Source organism: Oncorhynchus keta, chromosome 25 (genome assembly GCF_023373465.1).
Source record: "Oncorhynchus keta strain PuntledgeMale-10-30-2019 chromosome 25, Oket_V2, whole genome shotgun sequence".
NCBI lineage: Eukaryota > Metazoa > Chordata > Actinopteri > Salmoniformes > Salmonidae > Oncorhynchus > Oncorhynchus keta.
The window spans coordinates 6,940,880-6,957,054 of record NC_068445.1 but is presented as its reverse complement, the minus strand read 5'-3'; the positions used below and the strand labels follow the sequence as shown (position 1 = coordinate 6,957,054).

Here is a 16,175-nt window from a genome sequence, read left to right as displayed (position 1 = left end):
ACACTACATGACCAAAGGTATGTGGACACCTGCTCTTAGAACATCTTGTTCCAAAATCATGGGCATTAATATAGAGTTGGTCACCTCCTTTGCTGCTATAACAGACTACACTCTTCTGGGAAGGCTTTCCACTAGATGTTGGAACATGGGCCTAGACCGACCCATGAAAAACACCACCAGACCAATATTACTCCCCCAACAAACATTACAGTTGTCACTATGCAATGGGTCTGGTAGCGTTCTACTGGCATCCGCCAAAGTCAGATTCGTCAGTCGAACTGCCAGATGGTAAAGCTTGATTCATCACGAAAGAGAACGCATTTCCACTGCTCCAAAGTCCAATGGTGGCGAGCTTTACGCAACTCCAGCCGATGCTTGGCATTGCGCATGGTGATCTTAGGCTTGTGTGTGGCTGCTCGGCCATGAAAACCCATTCCATGAAGATCCCGACGAACAGTTATTGTGCCGACTTTGCTTCCAGAGGCAGTTTGGAACACAGTAGTGAGTGCTGCAACCAAGGACAAGGAGGGGGGTGTGAGCGATGGGAAATGTGCGACGGAAAGGGGGGGTGAAAACACTACGTCGGGTACAGCAGCAAAGCAAATTGGTGCTGTGGAGTCGTTGCAGAAATGGCAAAACGTCATCTAGCGACAAATCAAGGAGCCAATAGCAATTGTCACTGAAAAATAGGTGGCAACACTGCTCCCTGCCCTGACCTCAGCGCCTGGAGGTTCTCTCCTCCTCAGCATTAAGCTAGTCAGAGGATATTCTGTCAATATTCCACACATGGAGCAGTGCCAACCCGCCCCGCTCCCCTTACATACCGCCCCTGGCCCGGGTGTTCCGTTCCGCTGCAGCGACCCTGAGGTGGGAAACAAAGTTTTTTAATTTGGATCGATATCCCAACAAGGTCAATTAATGAGCCCCATGTACAGCGCCTCTCAAAGGTGTCAAAAGAAGCAACAAACAACTCGGAGCTTCAAAAACGACTACCAAGGTGCAATGAAACTTTTTTTTTTACGTGCTTATCTTTTAGATTTCAGTATTGTCTCCGATGGATCATCAGTTTTTTTTTAAAAGTTTTTTTTACCTTTATTTAACCAGGCAAGTCAGTTAAGAACATATTCTTATTTTCAATGACGGCCTGGGAACAGTGGGTTAACTGCCTGTTCAGGGGCAGAACGACAGATTTGTACCTTGTCAGCTCGGGGGTTTGAACTCGCAACCTGCCGGTTACTAGTCCATCGCTCTAACCACTAGGCTACCCTGCCACTCCAGTGATATGATCTGACAGACAACATTGCTCTATTTGACAAAATACAAGAAATAAGAAGAGGTTATGGATGGGATTTAGGTCAAATTTAATGAATAGCCTATAAGGTTGCCTGAATGGTGAACATAGATGATCTGTACATTTAACTCATGCATACAGAAATTCTGGAGGCTTACGCTGCAAGGAAAAGAGAGTGAGAGAAGAGTGAGATCGGGATGGCTGGGGTGTGGCTGATGAAGGCGTCACCCAAAGCACTAATAGCTTCAAGCACCAGCCCCAATTAACACTGCATCCCTCTCGCTACTGACACACTTCACAAACAGCCGTTAACACACAGTTGGACAGAGAACGTGTGAGTGAGTGACGTGAGAGAGAGAGAGTGCGAGTAACAAAGCACACACATGGCCAGGAAGACACATTTCAGTAGAATCCTTTCAGTTGTACAACTGACTAGGTATCCCCCCTTTCCCTTTCATTTTCTACTATAGGTTATTGTAAGAGATCCTCTACGCCAGTGTTCCCCAACTGATTTTAGTTGCAGAGGATAAGAAACCCCCCCCCTCCTGTTTTCTGAGCAAAAAAACATTCTTATTTATTTTTTGGGACAAACTAAAAACACCAGCAAATAAGTTCCAAGTGACTTTAATTTTATACATTTGTTCCAATGTGTTACCATTCAGACTACAAATTATTTAGAATTATGTTCCGGCCCCCTGACCATCCGCTCAAGAAGAATCGGCCCGCGGCTAAATCCATTTGATCATCTCTGCTCTACGCTATTGATATCCCTCTGCAGAATATACTTTCTTCAGCTGTCACGTTTCACAACAGTGCATGACATCCCTCTCCTAGGATCATATTATGTGGAGAAAAACAAAGGCAGATGTAGAGCATCACTTCATTCCTTCAAGGACAAGCCCCCCCTACCCCTACAGGCAAGCCTTAAGTTGTGTTCATCATTTTCTGTTACAGTAGAAAACATTCTGTGCTTTTGGAATGCTAACCTCATATTCAAAACCATCTGATACTGATGTGCATTGTATTCTGACTGAGGGGCGACGCATACATTATCGAGGCAAGCGCATTTCTAATTCCAATCAACAATAAACCACTGAGAAAATGGACAAGTTATGACTGCTTTAACAGCGGCCAAACACACACATATATATGGTGATTGTTACAACACTAACAGTCCATTAACAAAACGCATCTGCAAGAAACCTACATTCGGGTTGCTTGTAATTAACGGACAATGCACACGGTAAGTGTTGGTGTTCTTTGAGGATCTGCAGTGCCAGTGATGGTGGTGGTGAGGTAATGAGGCCTAGGTGTACTATGGAGGCCAGGACTGGGAGTAGAGCTGGGAGCTGCCAGCCTGCCAACTGGGCCATCTGTGAGCCAGTTCCCCGTGGGTGTGAACCAGTGAACGCCCACTGTTGGGGATGGAGTATGTCTAATCTTCCCGTCTCTCTCCGCTGCCAGCCTCTCTCTTTCTTACTCTCCCTCTCCACCCCTATCTTTTTATCCTCTCATTTCTGTTTTTGCATGCCCAATGGATTAGAGTTGGACACAGTAGTGGCGCATGAAGTGTTCTTAGCATCATTTGAGCCAAGAGGCAGGCGTAAGTGGAAGGTCAAAGTGCATGCTGAGTGCTGACAACCTGGTGGTCATGATGAAAATGGCAAGACTGACCAGAGTGCTTTACATCACATCACTAAGTCAGTAGAGGCACCGACCTGGAGAGACTAGTGTTGTCACGATACGAACATTTTACTAACGATACCAGTCCAAGCATCACGACACCAAGTAGTATGGCAATACAGCAGTGGAAATGTTCAGTGGCGTAGCATCTTGTTCGTCCTGTTCCCGGGATGCTTTATGTAATTTGTAAACGTTATGCATATGTTCTACCAAAAAAAAGAAGACTTGAAATGTTACGCATAGACTGCTCTTCAAGTCATTAAAGTAATGATGGACTGTCATTTCTCTTTGCTTATTTGAGCTGTTCTTGCCATAATATGTGACCCGATTCAAGAAACTAGGCATATGTCACAAGTCACGACTTCAGCTGTTTGAACGTAAAATGTTTTTTTTTTAAATCAAAATGCATTTTTTTGGCAGAGATGCCTTCTCGAACATGTGAACTTGTATGCCATCTGTAAATCCGAATAATATTGTTAAATTACGAGCCCAGTTGGTTTAGCCACAGAAAAAGTGAGCAACCGTCCCACTAGCCATGAGTGGGCTGGACATGCCGAGAGATGAGTTTGGATTGGTCTGCCATATATAGCACGTGTCTGTATATTGGAGCTGGTCAGTATGTCTAGGTAATCATGTCTAAAGCGGCTTTAAAAAAAAGAAAGTATTGTGTAGTAAAACGGCATAAACCTAATGTCAAGTTAAAGTGTACTGTTAGCTAGCTAACGTTATGTGTATGCTCTCCACTTTCTGGAGGACCGCGTTTTGAAATCAGTGAAATTTGAGTATGATAGCTAAGGAGATGGAGAAAACACAAGTCTGGATTACATCGTCAAACTAAGGGCAACCATGCATGGCATCAGACAAGAGACTCGTCCAACCATGTGTACTGATAAGATAGTCTAGCTAGCTACATTTTCAGATATTACACGTTTCTAATTTTGACAGAAAGTGATTTAATTTCAAGTGTACGGTTAGCTAATTAACGTTAGCTGGCTGGGTCGCTAGCTAACGTTATGTGTATGACCTTATTCTTCGTATCTCAGACACATTTGCTTGATTAGTTATAGCAATAGAACCTGGTTGGTTAGCCACCTGCAGATTCATGCTGGGTAGTAACGTCATGAGTTGTGATTATGGTCCATTGTTTAGCTAGCAACATGTCTTAACAAAAGACCCCACTCTAATTTTGACAAAGTATTTTAATTTCAGGTTAGTCTACTGTTAAGCTAGATAGCTAACGTTACGTCATGCATTGGAATTCATTGTTTACATAGCTAGATATCAAGCTACATTTCTTAACAAAAGACTCTTCTGCCAGAGAGCAGAATAACGGATTCATTTTTGAACGCTCAACACCCTTTTGAATATGTCCGGTGTCAGTAAAAGTCGTAAAAAAACGTAATTCAATTGTTGCCAGCAGCACAGTTACAGTCACCAATGCTCTGGACAACATGAAAACTGCCTAACCGGCTCTGCTAGGGGATGTAAAATGGTCAGAGTGGAGTGTTCTCTCATTATGTGTCTGGAAGGAGCTAGCCAATGTTAGCCAGTTAGGTTCTGACCTCACAACGACAGTCAAGCTTCGGAACAACGCTACTTATTGGCCAGAGTGTCCAGTGCACACTCTGAACAGCACAGTTGCAGTCACCAACGCTCTTGATAACATAACAGCCTAACCAGCTCTGCTAGGACGAGTAATTTTCAGTGACCTTCTCTCCCTCTTAGATGTCTGGAAGTAGCTGGCAAGTTAGTACAGAATCCTCAGATTAACCCTTAAAGAGATGGGTGGGGCTCAGGCTTAAAAGGGTGTGGACAATGCTGAATGGGAGTAGACAGAGAAAGGGCACTCCAATAGTAGCACCAAAACATTGAAAGATGGTTTTCTCAAAAGTGATTTGACAAGTTGATCAACTTTCAAAGCAAAATTACTTTCCCATTGTTTCCTCAAATACAGTGTATGATATACCATCTTGTAGCTCTGAGTCTCTACTTTTATCCAATGTAAAAAACACAACTTGAAATGTTGCTACAGAAGACCGAATCCAGGCGGTGAGTCACATACAGTTGTTGGAAAAATTACTTGTGTCATGCACAAAGTAGATGTCCTAACCGACTTGCCAAAAACCATAGTTTGTTAACAACAAATTTGTGGAGTGGTTGAAAAACTAGTTCTAATGACTCCAACCTAAGTGTTTGTAAACTTCCGACTTCAACTGTATGTACTTGGATTTACCAAATAGGGCTATCTTCTGTATACCACCCAAGTGCAGTCACAAAAACTATTAAGCACTATGATTAAGCTGGTTCTCATGAGGATCGCCACATGAATGGAAGACCCAGGGTTAGAGATACCAGAGTTACCTCTGCTGCAGAGGATAAGTTCATTAGAGCTCCCAGCCTCAGAAATTGCAGCCAAAATAAATGTTTCACAGATTTCAAGTAACAGACACATCTCAAAATCAACTGTTCAGAGGAGACTGTGTGAATCAGGTTTTCCTGGTCAAATTGCTGCGATGAAACCACTACTAAAGGACATCAATAATAAGAAGACATAAAACACACCTCCAGACTGTGTAAAGGCTATTTGACCAAGAAGGAGAGTGATGAGTGCTGCATCAGATGACCTGGCCTCCACAATCACCCGACCTCCACCCAATTGAGATGGTTTGGGAGGAGTTGGACCGCATCCAAGAAGGAAAAGCATCCAAGAAGTGCTCAGCATTATGTGGGAACTCCTTCAAGGCTGTTGGAAAAGCATTCCAGGTGAAGCTGGTAGAGAGAATGCCAAGAGTGGGTTGTGCCAAGTGGGTGGGGTTATATCCTTCCTGTTTGGCACTGTCCGGGGGGGGGTCATCAGATGGGGCCAAAATGTCTCCTGACCCCTCCTGTCTCAGTCTCCAGTATTTATGCTGCTGTAGTTTATGTGGCGGGGGGCTAGGGTCAGTTTGTTATATCTGGAGTACTTCTCCTGTCCTATCTGGTGTCCTGTGTGAATTGAAGTATGCTCTCTCTAATTCTCTCTTTCTCTCTTTCTTTCTCTCTCTCGGAGGACCTGAGCCCTAGGACCATGCCTCAGGACAACTTGGCATGATGACTCCCTGCTGTCACCAGTCCACCTGGCCGTGCTGCTGCTCCAGTTTCAACTGTTCTGCCTGTGATTATTATTATTTGACCATGCTGGTCATTTATGAACATTTGAACATCTTGGCCATGTTCTGTTATAATCTCCACCCGGCACAGCCAGAAGAGGACTGGCCACCCCACATAGCCTGGTTCCTCTCTAGGTTTCTTCCTAGGTTTTGGCCTTTCTAGGGAGTTTTTCCTAGCCACCGTGCTTCTACACCTGCATTGCTTGCTGTTTGGGGTTTTAGGCTGGGTTTCTGTACAGCACTTTGAGATATCAGCTGATGTACGAAGGGCTATATAAATACATTTGATTTGATTTGATTTGATATGAAGAGTGTGCAAAGCTGCCAAGGCAAAGGGTGGCTATTTTGAAGAATCGTAATATCAAATATATTTTGATTTGTTAAACACTTTTTTGATTACTACATGATTCCATGCGTTTTATTTAATAGTTTTGATGTCTTTACTATTATTCTACAATGTAGAATAATAGTAAAAATAAAGAAAAAACATTGAATGAGTAGGTGTGTCCAAACGTTTGACTGGTACTGTATATATATTTTTGTTGCCTGTGTTGCATGTTATTTTGCCATTATTACATGTCACATATCAGTTTGAAAACAATGTAAAAAATGTCATAATCATTGAGTTAATAAAACCGCATACAAACTGTCTCTTTTTTGCTTTCTTGAGTAAGGCAGCTCCAAAATGCAGGTTTCAGCCTAGATCAGTGCTTTCTGTGGTGGTGGGGCAGCCAGTGGGATATGCAGAGCGCAGGAGTTCGTAATGTTCTCTAGTTGCGCTATGATTGGCTCAGTGTTCTGTCACTCATGGGGACACTAGGTCACTGCAAAATCTACGGGAAGAGCTCGAACATTCAAGCCCCTTGGTTGCTGTCATAGAGTTACATTAGAAGTGCCCATCCAAGGCGGCTCAAAGTCATTGGCCACAGATCTACCATAGCTTTGATTGGACTGATCATGTGAACATCACACTTTCAAAATCTTAGCTAGCAAGCAGTCATCGTCATGAATCACGTCGACAATCTACTGGCAAATCCTTTTCAATCCTTGTCATAGAGAAATTATAGATATAACATATCTTTGCTAATTAAAAGTTGGAAATCGCAAATCCAACAATGAGTGGTTTGGAAGGAATCAGTGGCTAACTGCAAGCGTTGCAAAGCAAACACTAGCCTGCTTTTCAGCATGACTTCTGCCGCGTTCAAAACAAATGCAAACTCAGAACTGGGAAATCTCAGACTTCAGTGAGTTAAAGAGAACTGGGAACTCGGAAAACTGGGAAAATACGTTTTCAATGGTCTACACACAATACCACATAATGACAAAGCAAAAACTGGTAAAAAAATTCAAAATAAAAATAAGAAATATCACATTTACATAAGTATTCAGACCCTTTACTCAGTACTTTGTTGAAGCACCTTTGGCAGCGATTACAGCCTCGAGTCTTCTTGGGTTTGATGCTATAAGCTTGGCACACCTGTACTTGGGGAGTTTCTCTCATTCTTCTCTGCAGATCCTCTCAAGCTCTGTCAGGTTGGATGGGGAGCACAGATATTTTCAGGTCTCTCCAGAGATGTTTGAGCCAGTTCAAGTCTGGGCTCTGGCTGAGCCACTCAAGGACATTCAGAGACTTGTCCCAAAGCCACTCCTGTGTTGTCTTGGTTGAGTGCTTAGGGTCATTGTCCTGTTGGAAGGTGAACCTTCACCCCAGTCTGAGGTCCTGAGCGACACTCTGGAGCAGGTTTTCATCAAGGATCTCTCTGTACTTTGCTCTGTTCATCTTTCCCTCGATCCCGACTAGTCTCCCAGTCCCTGATTGGTGGAGTGCTGCAGAGATGGTTGTCTTTCTGGAAGGTTCTCCCATCTCCATAGAGGAACTCTGGAGCTCTGTCAGAGTGACCATCGGGTTCTTGGTCGCCTCCCTGACCAAGACCCTTCTCCCCCGTTTGCGGAGTTTGATTGGGTGGCCAGTTCTAGGTAGAGTCTTTGTGGTTCCAAACTTCTTCCATTTAAGAATGATGGAGGCCACTGTGTTCTTGGCGACCTTCAATGCTGCAGAAATGTTTTGGTAGCCTTCCCCAGAACTCTGCCTCGACACAATCCTGTCTCGGACAATTCCTTCGACCTCATGGCTTGGTTTTTGCTCTGACATGCACTGTCAACTGTGGGACCTTAAATAGACAGGTGTGTGCCATTCCAAATCATGTCCAATCAATTGAATTTATCACAGCTGGACACCAATCAAGTTGTAGAAACATCTCAAGGATGATCAATGGAAACAAGATGCACCTGAGCTCAATTTTGAGTCTCATAGCGAAGGGTCTGAATAATTATGTAAACAAGCTATTTCAAGCCAGATTTTGTACATGATTTTTCTGACATGAAATTGTTTAGTGCAAATCCAACTGTTGTATTCTAGGTGCAGTACATGAAAATATGGAGCTGACAATTTGTAGGCTAATTCAAAATGTCAAAAACATTGGGTGAAGAGAGATTTGTACAACAATGTTTGCAAGTCAATTTCTTTTAACCAATGTTCCCATTCATTGCATTTTACATGCAGGCCTGTGTATTTTACAGGAAGGGAGCTATAATCGTCAATGTCATGATGTCCAGTTGCTAGAATATTACATGGGAAATTCATGCTTAGTGTATCATTTACAATGTTATAATGCGTGTTACTGGTGATTTCTATCCTTTGGTGGGCAAATTTCACAACTTAATTTACTCAGCACATTCACAAATGGTGGTTTTGATCACAGTTTTGAGGTTTAGGTTGATTGATGTTCATAGCTAGCTAGCAGCAAAAGCAAACAAATCTCTTCACCCACCATCAACACCAACATTCTCTGCAATCTTTCTCCAGGCCATTGACCTTATGATTTTGTCTTTGTATTCTAGCAAAGTGACATTATGTAGAATTTGAAAACCAAGACACAGCGATGATTGGCTTTTACACCATCTTTATTGGTTGTGCATGCCCGGAACTAATGACAGGTGGAACTATGTTTCAAGAACAGAAGATTTTCAAGCAAACATCTGCTCCACCTGTCGTGTGCAATTTGCATAAAGTAGAGAAGAGCTGACTTTGCGCACTGCTCCAATGTATCAAATGTACATGTAACCAAAGAAGACTTAAGGATCTGCATCCCCGCTCGCCATCATGGCTAAATTATATTTTAAAAACTGATGGAAGAATAGATGCACAGGAAGAGTGGACGGAGAGAAGCAGGTGAGTGATAGCTGGAAGGTGATGTGGCTGGCTGATCATAGCTGCCGTACGTGAGATGTGCGTGACTTTTGAAGTGGACATTTCTCGCCTCGAGTTTAATAAGAATAGTTGTTGCTTAAAAAAATGTAACTGAATTTATAAACAAAATTTACTTTGTAACATTTTTATAACAGGCGCCCGTTTGGTTTCTTTAGACTTGTATGTCCGAAATATCTGGCAATATCATATGAAACGGTACTACAGTATTCTAAAACGTTGGTATCGTAATGATCATAAAGTTTTGGTACCATGATATTACTGTGGTACCAGTATACCGTGCAACACTAGGAGACACACACCTGTCAGTAATATGTGGACATGATTTTGAACATAATCATCATGGTAGGGCATTTTCTGTGGTAAGAGACAGTAAAGAAGAGCAGCTGTGTAGTTCTGTGGTATGTTTCTGTAGAGCAGCGCTCCACCACACATCCCAGGGAACCATGTTAATAATTACAGGTAGTATTAATATTTAACACGACAAGTCTTCTTTGAATCCTTAAGCACTTTGTTGAAATAAAACTTGGAGCAAAGCAGAGCTGAATGAGAAGCTAGTGTTGGTCAGACGATTGAAGAGGTTTCTCTATATTCTACCTCTTGCATGAACAGAAGTCGTACAGTAAATACCCTTTCATCTGCACTGTACATGACAATCATTGGTCAAGAAACTCAACCCAGTTCCTCCATCATGGTTTTCTTATCAAAGAATGTACACATAATAATAGCTCAGAAGTTTTGTATCTTTTGGCATTCATGGTCAGCAACCTGCACTTGGCCAGGGCACCCACCATACCGCTATCCGATGGAGAAAAAACTGCATGCATATCTTGCATTTCAGTGGTCTTTTGTGGATATTGTTGACACCATGCAAATATCATCTTGGTCAGCTTGTTTATATATTTATATTGGGAGGTGCCCTCCAAATTTCAATAATTGTTCAAATGTTGAAAGTGAGCGAAGCAGAACGTTTTGAAGCAGAGAAGTGTTGGATGCCCGGTGGTGAGGAGGAATCTTACCAGAAGTACTGCCGATGTCCCATTGGGTCGGAAGAGTTCAATCGACATGTCTGGGAACATCCGGCCGATCCTCGATATCACGTCATCCACATACCTTGAGGAGGAGAAAGTCAATTTTTGCCTTTTGGAAATGAACAACAAACAGGTTTCAAACTACAGCAATCCACAGTCCTAGAAAAGCAAAATGTCCTGCTGTGTTATTGATGTGTAGTCTAAACGGTTTAGGTCACGTTTCTTTTCTTATCAAATATTTTGGATGATTTACACTTGAAATTATTCAACATCTGAAGATTGAATCAATGTTTTCCTCATGTTAATCAATGGTTTCAAAGAAACAAATTCCCAACTGATTAACATTAGTCTGATCATACTAATGACCCACATCAGCCACTCACCCATCCCTAATCAAACAAACACGTGAAGCATGCACTCACACACACTTCTAACTCTGTACATAATAGTAGCCTTACTAGCCTTACTGGCCAGGCTACTCTGTCATCTTGTAGGATTCTTGCTCCTTTAGAAGGCACACGACAGCAGCAGCAGCTCCCACATCAATGCCACAGATAGACAGACAGTCATGGCTACGAGGGACAGACACTGAGCTTTAACAGGGTTTCTCAGTCTGGTTGACCCCCATACCTCCCAAACATCAATCCACTTGCACCCTTAAACCTTTGCCAGGGGGACCCTGTTAACTGTCAGCGCTGCTAGGGATCATTTTTAACCTGGACTGCGAGGCCACAAGTGCTTGCATGCTAATCGAAATATAATGAGAATCTTGTTAGCCATGAGCCATCGACAGACCTAAGGATGTCATTCAAAATAGACATGAAAAGAAAATCTCGTATTAAGAAGGACTTTAAAAGTCATACAGAAGTCAAGAGACCCACAATCACGTAATTACCATTTTTGACCAACAAGTACAGAAGTTCACTGGTGTGTTCTCGCACACCGTAAGCACATGCACATCAAACTTTAGGTCTACATTCTCACTATGTGCATTGGGATGAACATAGGCACTAGAGATGTTAAATGGAGATTCAGAACTCTCAATTGCCGGCCACTGTAGGGTGCCAGACTACCAGACAGTTACACGACAAGACTTGTTCTTACATTTAGCTGCTTAATAATTCATCTTGAGAGTGAAACTCGTTTAACAACAACACAAAACAACACAGTCAAATCAGTGTAGTAAATTCAAATCTCCCGAGGCGTTGAAGAACCTACTTGGCATTCTGGGCTAGGAGTTCCAAGTTCCAGTTCCGACCAAACTGAGATATTTAAGCCTGACCAAAACATCCCTGGTACATGGTTCAACATTGAGAACTTCAGTGTAACTACCCTGTACAGAAACAACTACCTCCATTTCTTAACCTTAGAAGAACAACACTTGGATGGATGGCTGCATCCAGTCTCCATGTACAAGTTCACTTCCCTAAGTCAAACCCTGCAGCACCTCATTTAGAATAAGCTTAAGTAATTGTTATGAAGCTGCTTCTTAAATACAAAACGTGGATGGGGTTGAGAGTGTCAAATACAGACATCTTTTTGTTCTAATACTTGTCATCCTTTAGCTTCTTCTTAATCTCACTGAACACTAGACTACACATAGAAGGGCACTGGTCTGCATTGCGTTTTCTCTTTGAGCCTAAGTTTGTAGGCAAAATGAAGATATGGCATAGGGGAGGTGGATGGATGTTTATTGAGACTACGGGTGATATTTCGTGTCCATATCATATCTCATAACTTTTCTTAATCTATTTTGGAGATCATTATTTATGTGTATTGGGAAACTGTGAGCTCTGCCATGGCTGTAGTGCTCACAACTAGAGGTCGCCCGATTAATTGGAATGGCCGATTAATTAGGGCCGATTTCAAGTTTTCATAACAATCGGAAATCGATATTTTTGGGCGCTGATTTGCATATATATTTTTTATACCTTTATTTAACTAGGCAAGTCAGTTAAGAACACATTCTTATTTTCAATGACGGCCTAGGAACTGTGGGTTAACTGCCTCATTCAGGGGCAGAACGACAGATTTTCACCTTTTCAGCTTGGGGATCCAATCTTGCAACCATACAGTTAACGAGTCCAATGCAATAACGACCTGCCTCTCTCTCATTGCACTCCACAAGGAGACTGACTGCCTGTTATGCGAATGCAGTAAGCCAAGGTAAGTTGCAAGCTAGCATTAAACTTATCTTATAAAAAACAATCAATCATAATCACTAGTTAACTACACATGGTTGATGATATTACTAGATATTATCTAGCGTGTCCTGCGTTGCATATAATCTGACTGAGGATACAAGAATACAAGTATCTAAGTATCTGACTGAGCGGTAGTATGCAGAAGCAGGCGCGTAAACATGAATTCAAACAGCACTTTCGTGCGTTTTGCCAGCAGCTCTTCGTTGTGTTTCAAGCATTGCGCTGTTTATGACTTCAAGCCTATCAACTCCCGAGATGAGGCTGGTGTAACCGAAGTGAAATGGCTAGCTAGTTAGCGCATGCTAATAGCGTTTCAAACTTCACTCGCTCTGAGCCTTGGGGTGGTTGTTTCCCTTGCTCTGCATGGGTAACGCTCCTTCGATGGTGGCTGTTGTTGTTGTATTGCTGGTTCGAGCCCAGGGAGGAGCGAGGAGAGGGACGGAAGCTATACTGTTACACTCGCAATACTAAAGTGCCTATAAGAACATCCAATAGTCAAAGGTTAATGAAATACAAATGGTATAGAGGGAAATAGTCCTATAATTCCTATAATAACTACAACCTAAAACTTCTTACCTGGGAATATTGAAGACTCATGTTAAAAGGAACCACCAGCTTTCATATGTTCTCATGTTCTGAGCAAGGAACTGAAACGTTAGCTTTCTTACATAGCACATGTTGTACTTTTACTTTCTTTCTTCCACTTTCTTCTCCAACACTTTGTTTTTGCATTATTTAAACCAAATTGAACATGTTTCATTATTTACTTGAGGCTAAATTGATTTTATTGATGTATTATATTAAGTTAAAATAAGTGTTCATTCAGTATTGTTGTAATTGTCATTATTACAAATACCAGTTTTTTTTTTAATCGCCCGATTAAATCGGTAATCGTCTTTTTTGGTCCTCCAATAATCGGTATCGGCATTGAAAATCATATTCGGTCGACCTCTACTCACAACAAATGTGGACCTGATGAGAGACAATAGTCTAAAGATGGCAGCATGGGTGAATTCGGTGGACTCAGGCGTAAAACATAAATGGCGTAAAAGGTGTTCAGTCGCTGTGGACTGCACAGCCAATATTCTGTCAAATTGTCTTGTGGGAAGGGCACCCTCCTGCTCTGATTGGCTAAAGTTTGGAAGCCATCATCGACAGCCAACAATTTTATTCAACATTTAGAACTCGCCACCATGTCCCCAACTGTGCGGAACACACTGCAGGTGTGGCAGGTGATTGTGGGACATCATCATGTAGCCAGTGTTGTCTCTAAGAATTTTTGCAGCGGTCATAACTGGTAAAATACATTTTGTGTGTGTGGAACAAACAACCGACTGAAGACAGGACGGCGTACGGTTGAGTCTGTTTCGGCCATAACATGGACTCTTAACTGCTGAAACTTTGTTGTTCCTTGCTGAAACAAGTAAGCAAACAAGTATTTGGTTGCCTAGGCAACCCCCCACCCACAATGGAGCAGTAGCACACATAGAAATAGAATGAATAGAATGGACTTTGAAGTTGGAACCATAGAACTCCTATTAAATTACTAGAGAGGCTGTCACAAACACTCAAAGTTACAGAATAGTCCCAGTCGGTACCGCATGTGGGGTAAAACAACCTGCGGTTAGTTACCCCATTGGCTTAGCAAAAACGTTACCCTTTTCAAACACAATTATCTTGTTGTCAGCTTGTTTTAGTCAATTACAAAACTACATTTAAGAAAAGTACATGTCTAAAGATTACTTTTCAACTAGGGCTGTGCCGACATGGCCATACTTGTACTCATATCCGCAAATTGACAGTTGATAGTCGGATCGGATGATACTCATGAATGAAAAAAAGTGTTTTAATATTCCTAAATAGATTTTGGCAAAATACCTCCCTGCAGGTTCTCACTGCAAAATAGCTGCAGATTAGGAGTAGCACGTGGAGGGGTGGGTGGGTGTGTATGAATGTACAGTACCAGTCAAAAGTTAGGACACACCACCTCATTCAAGGGTTTTTCTTTATTTGGACTATTTTCGACATTATAGAATAATAGTGAAGACATCAAAACTATGAAATAACACACATGGAATCAAGTAGTAACCCAAAAAGTGTTAAATCAAAATATATTTGAGATTCTTCAAAGTAGCCACCCTTTGCCCTGATGACAGCTTTGCACACTCTTGGCACGTGTGTCCAAACTTTTGACTTGAACTGTATGTATGTCTGTCTGTCTGCCCTCAACTTGCAGCGGGCAGCCATGTTTGCTGTCACTCAGTAATAATTAGCGTCTCTTTTTTCAGATCACGGATAATTACAAAAAAATGCTCAGATCATAATCGTATCCAGAAAATTGCACATACCCATTATGACACTTGTTTTGTCCGAGCACTGGGCACACACCCGTATTTTCCACATTGTCTGCTCCCGAGCGACCTCACTACTTAGAAAAACGTAATATTGAAGGGCTTCGCTCATACCCCTTTTCCATGACGGTGCTAGCAGCCACGTGAGTGAGTGCTAGCTAGATAACCAAGACCAACAACACAAACAAACGGACTATACAGCTACAAGTAATGAGCAGGGTTTCAAACAGACTAAACAAGTTAAATGTCTTACTTGTGATGAAATGTTTTCCACACACATAGCTACTTGTACCTACTTGGACACAGTGTCCCACGTCAAATAGCCTGAAGCCAAATAGCTCTTCTCGCAGGCTCAATTTCCATATGTGGGAGCATTGTGAACCGTAGTTTGGGATTTTGGAACTGGTTAAATGTACATCAGGGATGGACAACTGGCGATTATAATTACTAATTGGGTTCATGTCCATTCTAATTCCTAACTCCATGGTTGGAACCTCTAACTCTGCCAATTTGACTGATAAACTCATGATTATACTCGCAATGGCTGCCTGGTATTGTGATGCAATCATTTCCATGGTAATGTAGAATGATAATTCAAATGATGTTTGTTAACTGATGTGTGTCATGCAATGGAATGTATTTTTTTGTAAGGTCATTTGAGTTGAATCAACAAATCACAGCACATATTTTTTTCACATACACTATATATACAAAAGTATGTGGACACCCTTTCAAATGAGTGGATTTGGCTATTTCAGCCACACCCATTGCTGACAGGTGTATAAAATTGAGCACACTGCCATGCAATCTCCATAGACAAACATGGACAGTAGAATGACCTTACTGAAGAGCTCAGTGACTTTCAACATGCCACCTTTCCAACAAGCCAGTTCGTCAAATGTATGCCCTGCTAGAGCTGCCCCGGTCAACTGTAAGTGCTGTAATTGGAAAGTGGAAAAGTCTAGGAGCAACAACGGCTCAGCCGTGAAGTGGTAAGCCACACAAGCTGATAAAATGGGACCGTCGTATTTTACTTCCTGCTTTGCTCCTATGGGTACACCTCGCAATGGCCGCCAGTCAACCCATTATGCCATCATTGACTTGAATGGGGATGCCTGTTCTAATAATTATATTTCAATTCCAGCACATGCAGTCAGGGTCAAGATATTGAACTTAAGAAGCAAAGTGTCATTGGCCA

The 16,175-nt window shown here is 42.1% G+C and overlaps 1 protein-coding gene across 3 annotated transcripts in view; it reads right to left on the bottom strand.

The window, feature by feature from the left end:
• LOC118358044 (mediator of RNA polymerase II transcription subunit 27-like) overlaps positions 1–16,175 on the bottom strand; it is a 111,307-nt gene that overhangs the window by 40,502 nt on the left and 54,630 nt on the right. For all 3 annotated transcript variants that reach the window (XM_052478551.1, XM_052478550.1, XM_035735424.2), the window contains one exon: positions 10,411–10,504. In XM_052478551.1, the coding sequence (XP_052334511.1) occupies positions 10,411–10,504 (94 nt within the window). The remainder of the gene's footprint in view (positions 1–10,410; positions 10,505–16,175) is intronic.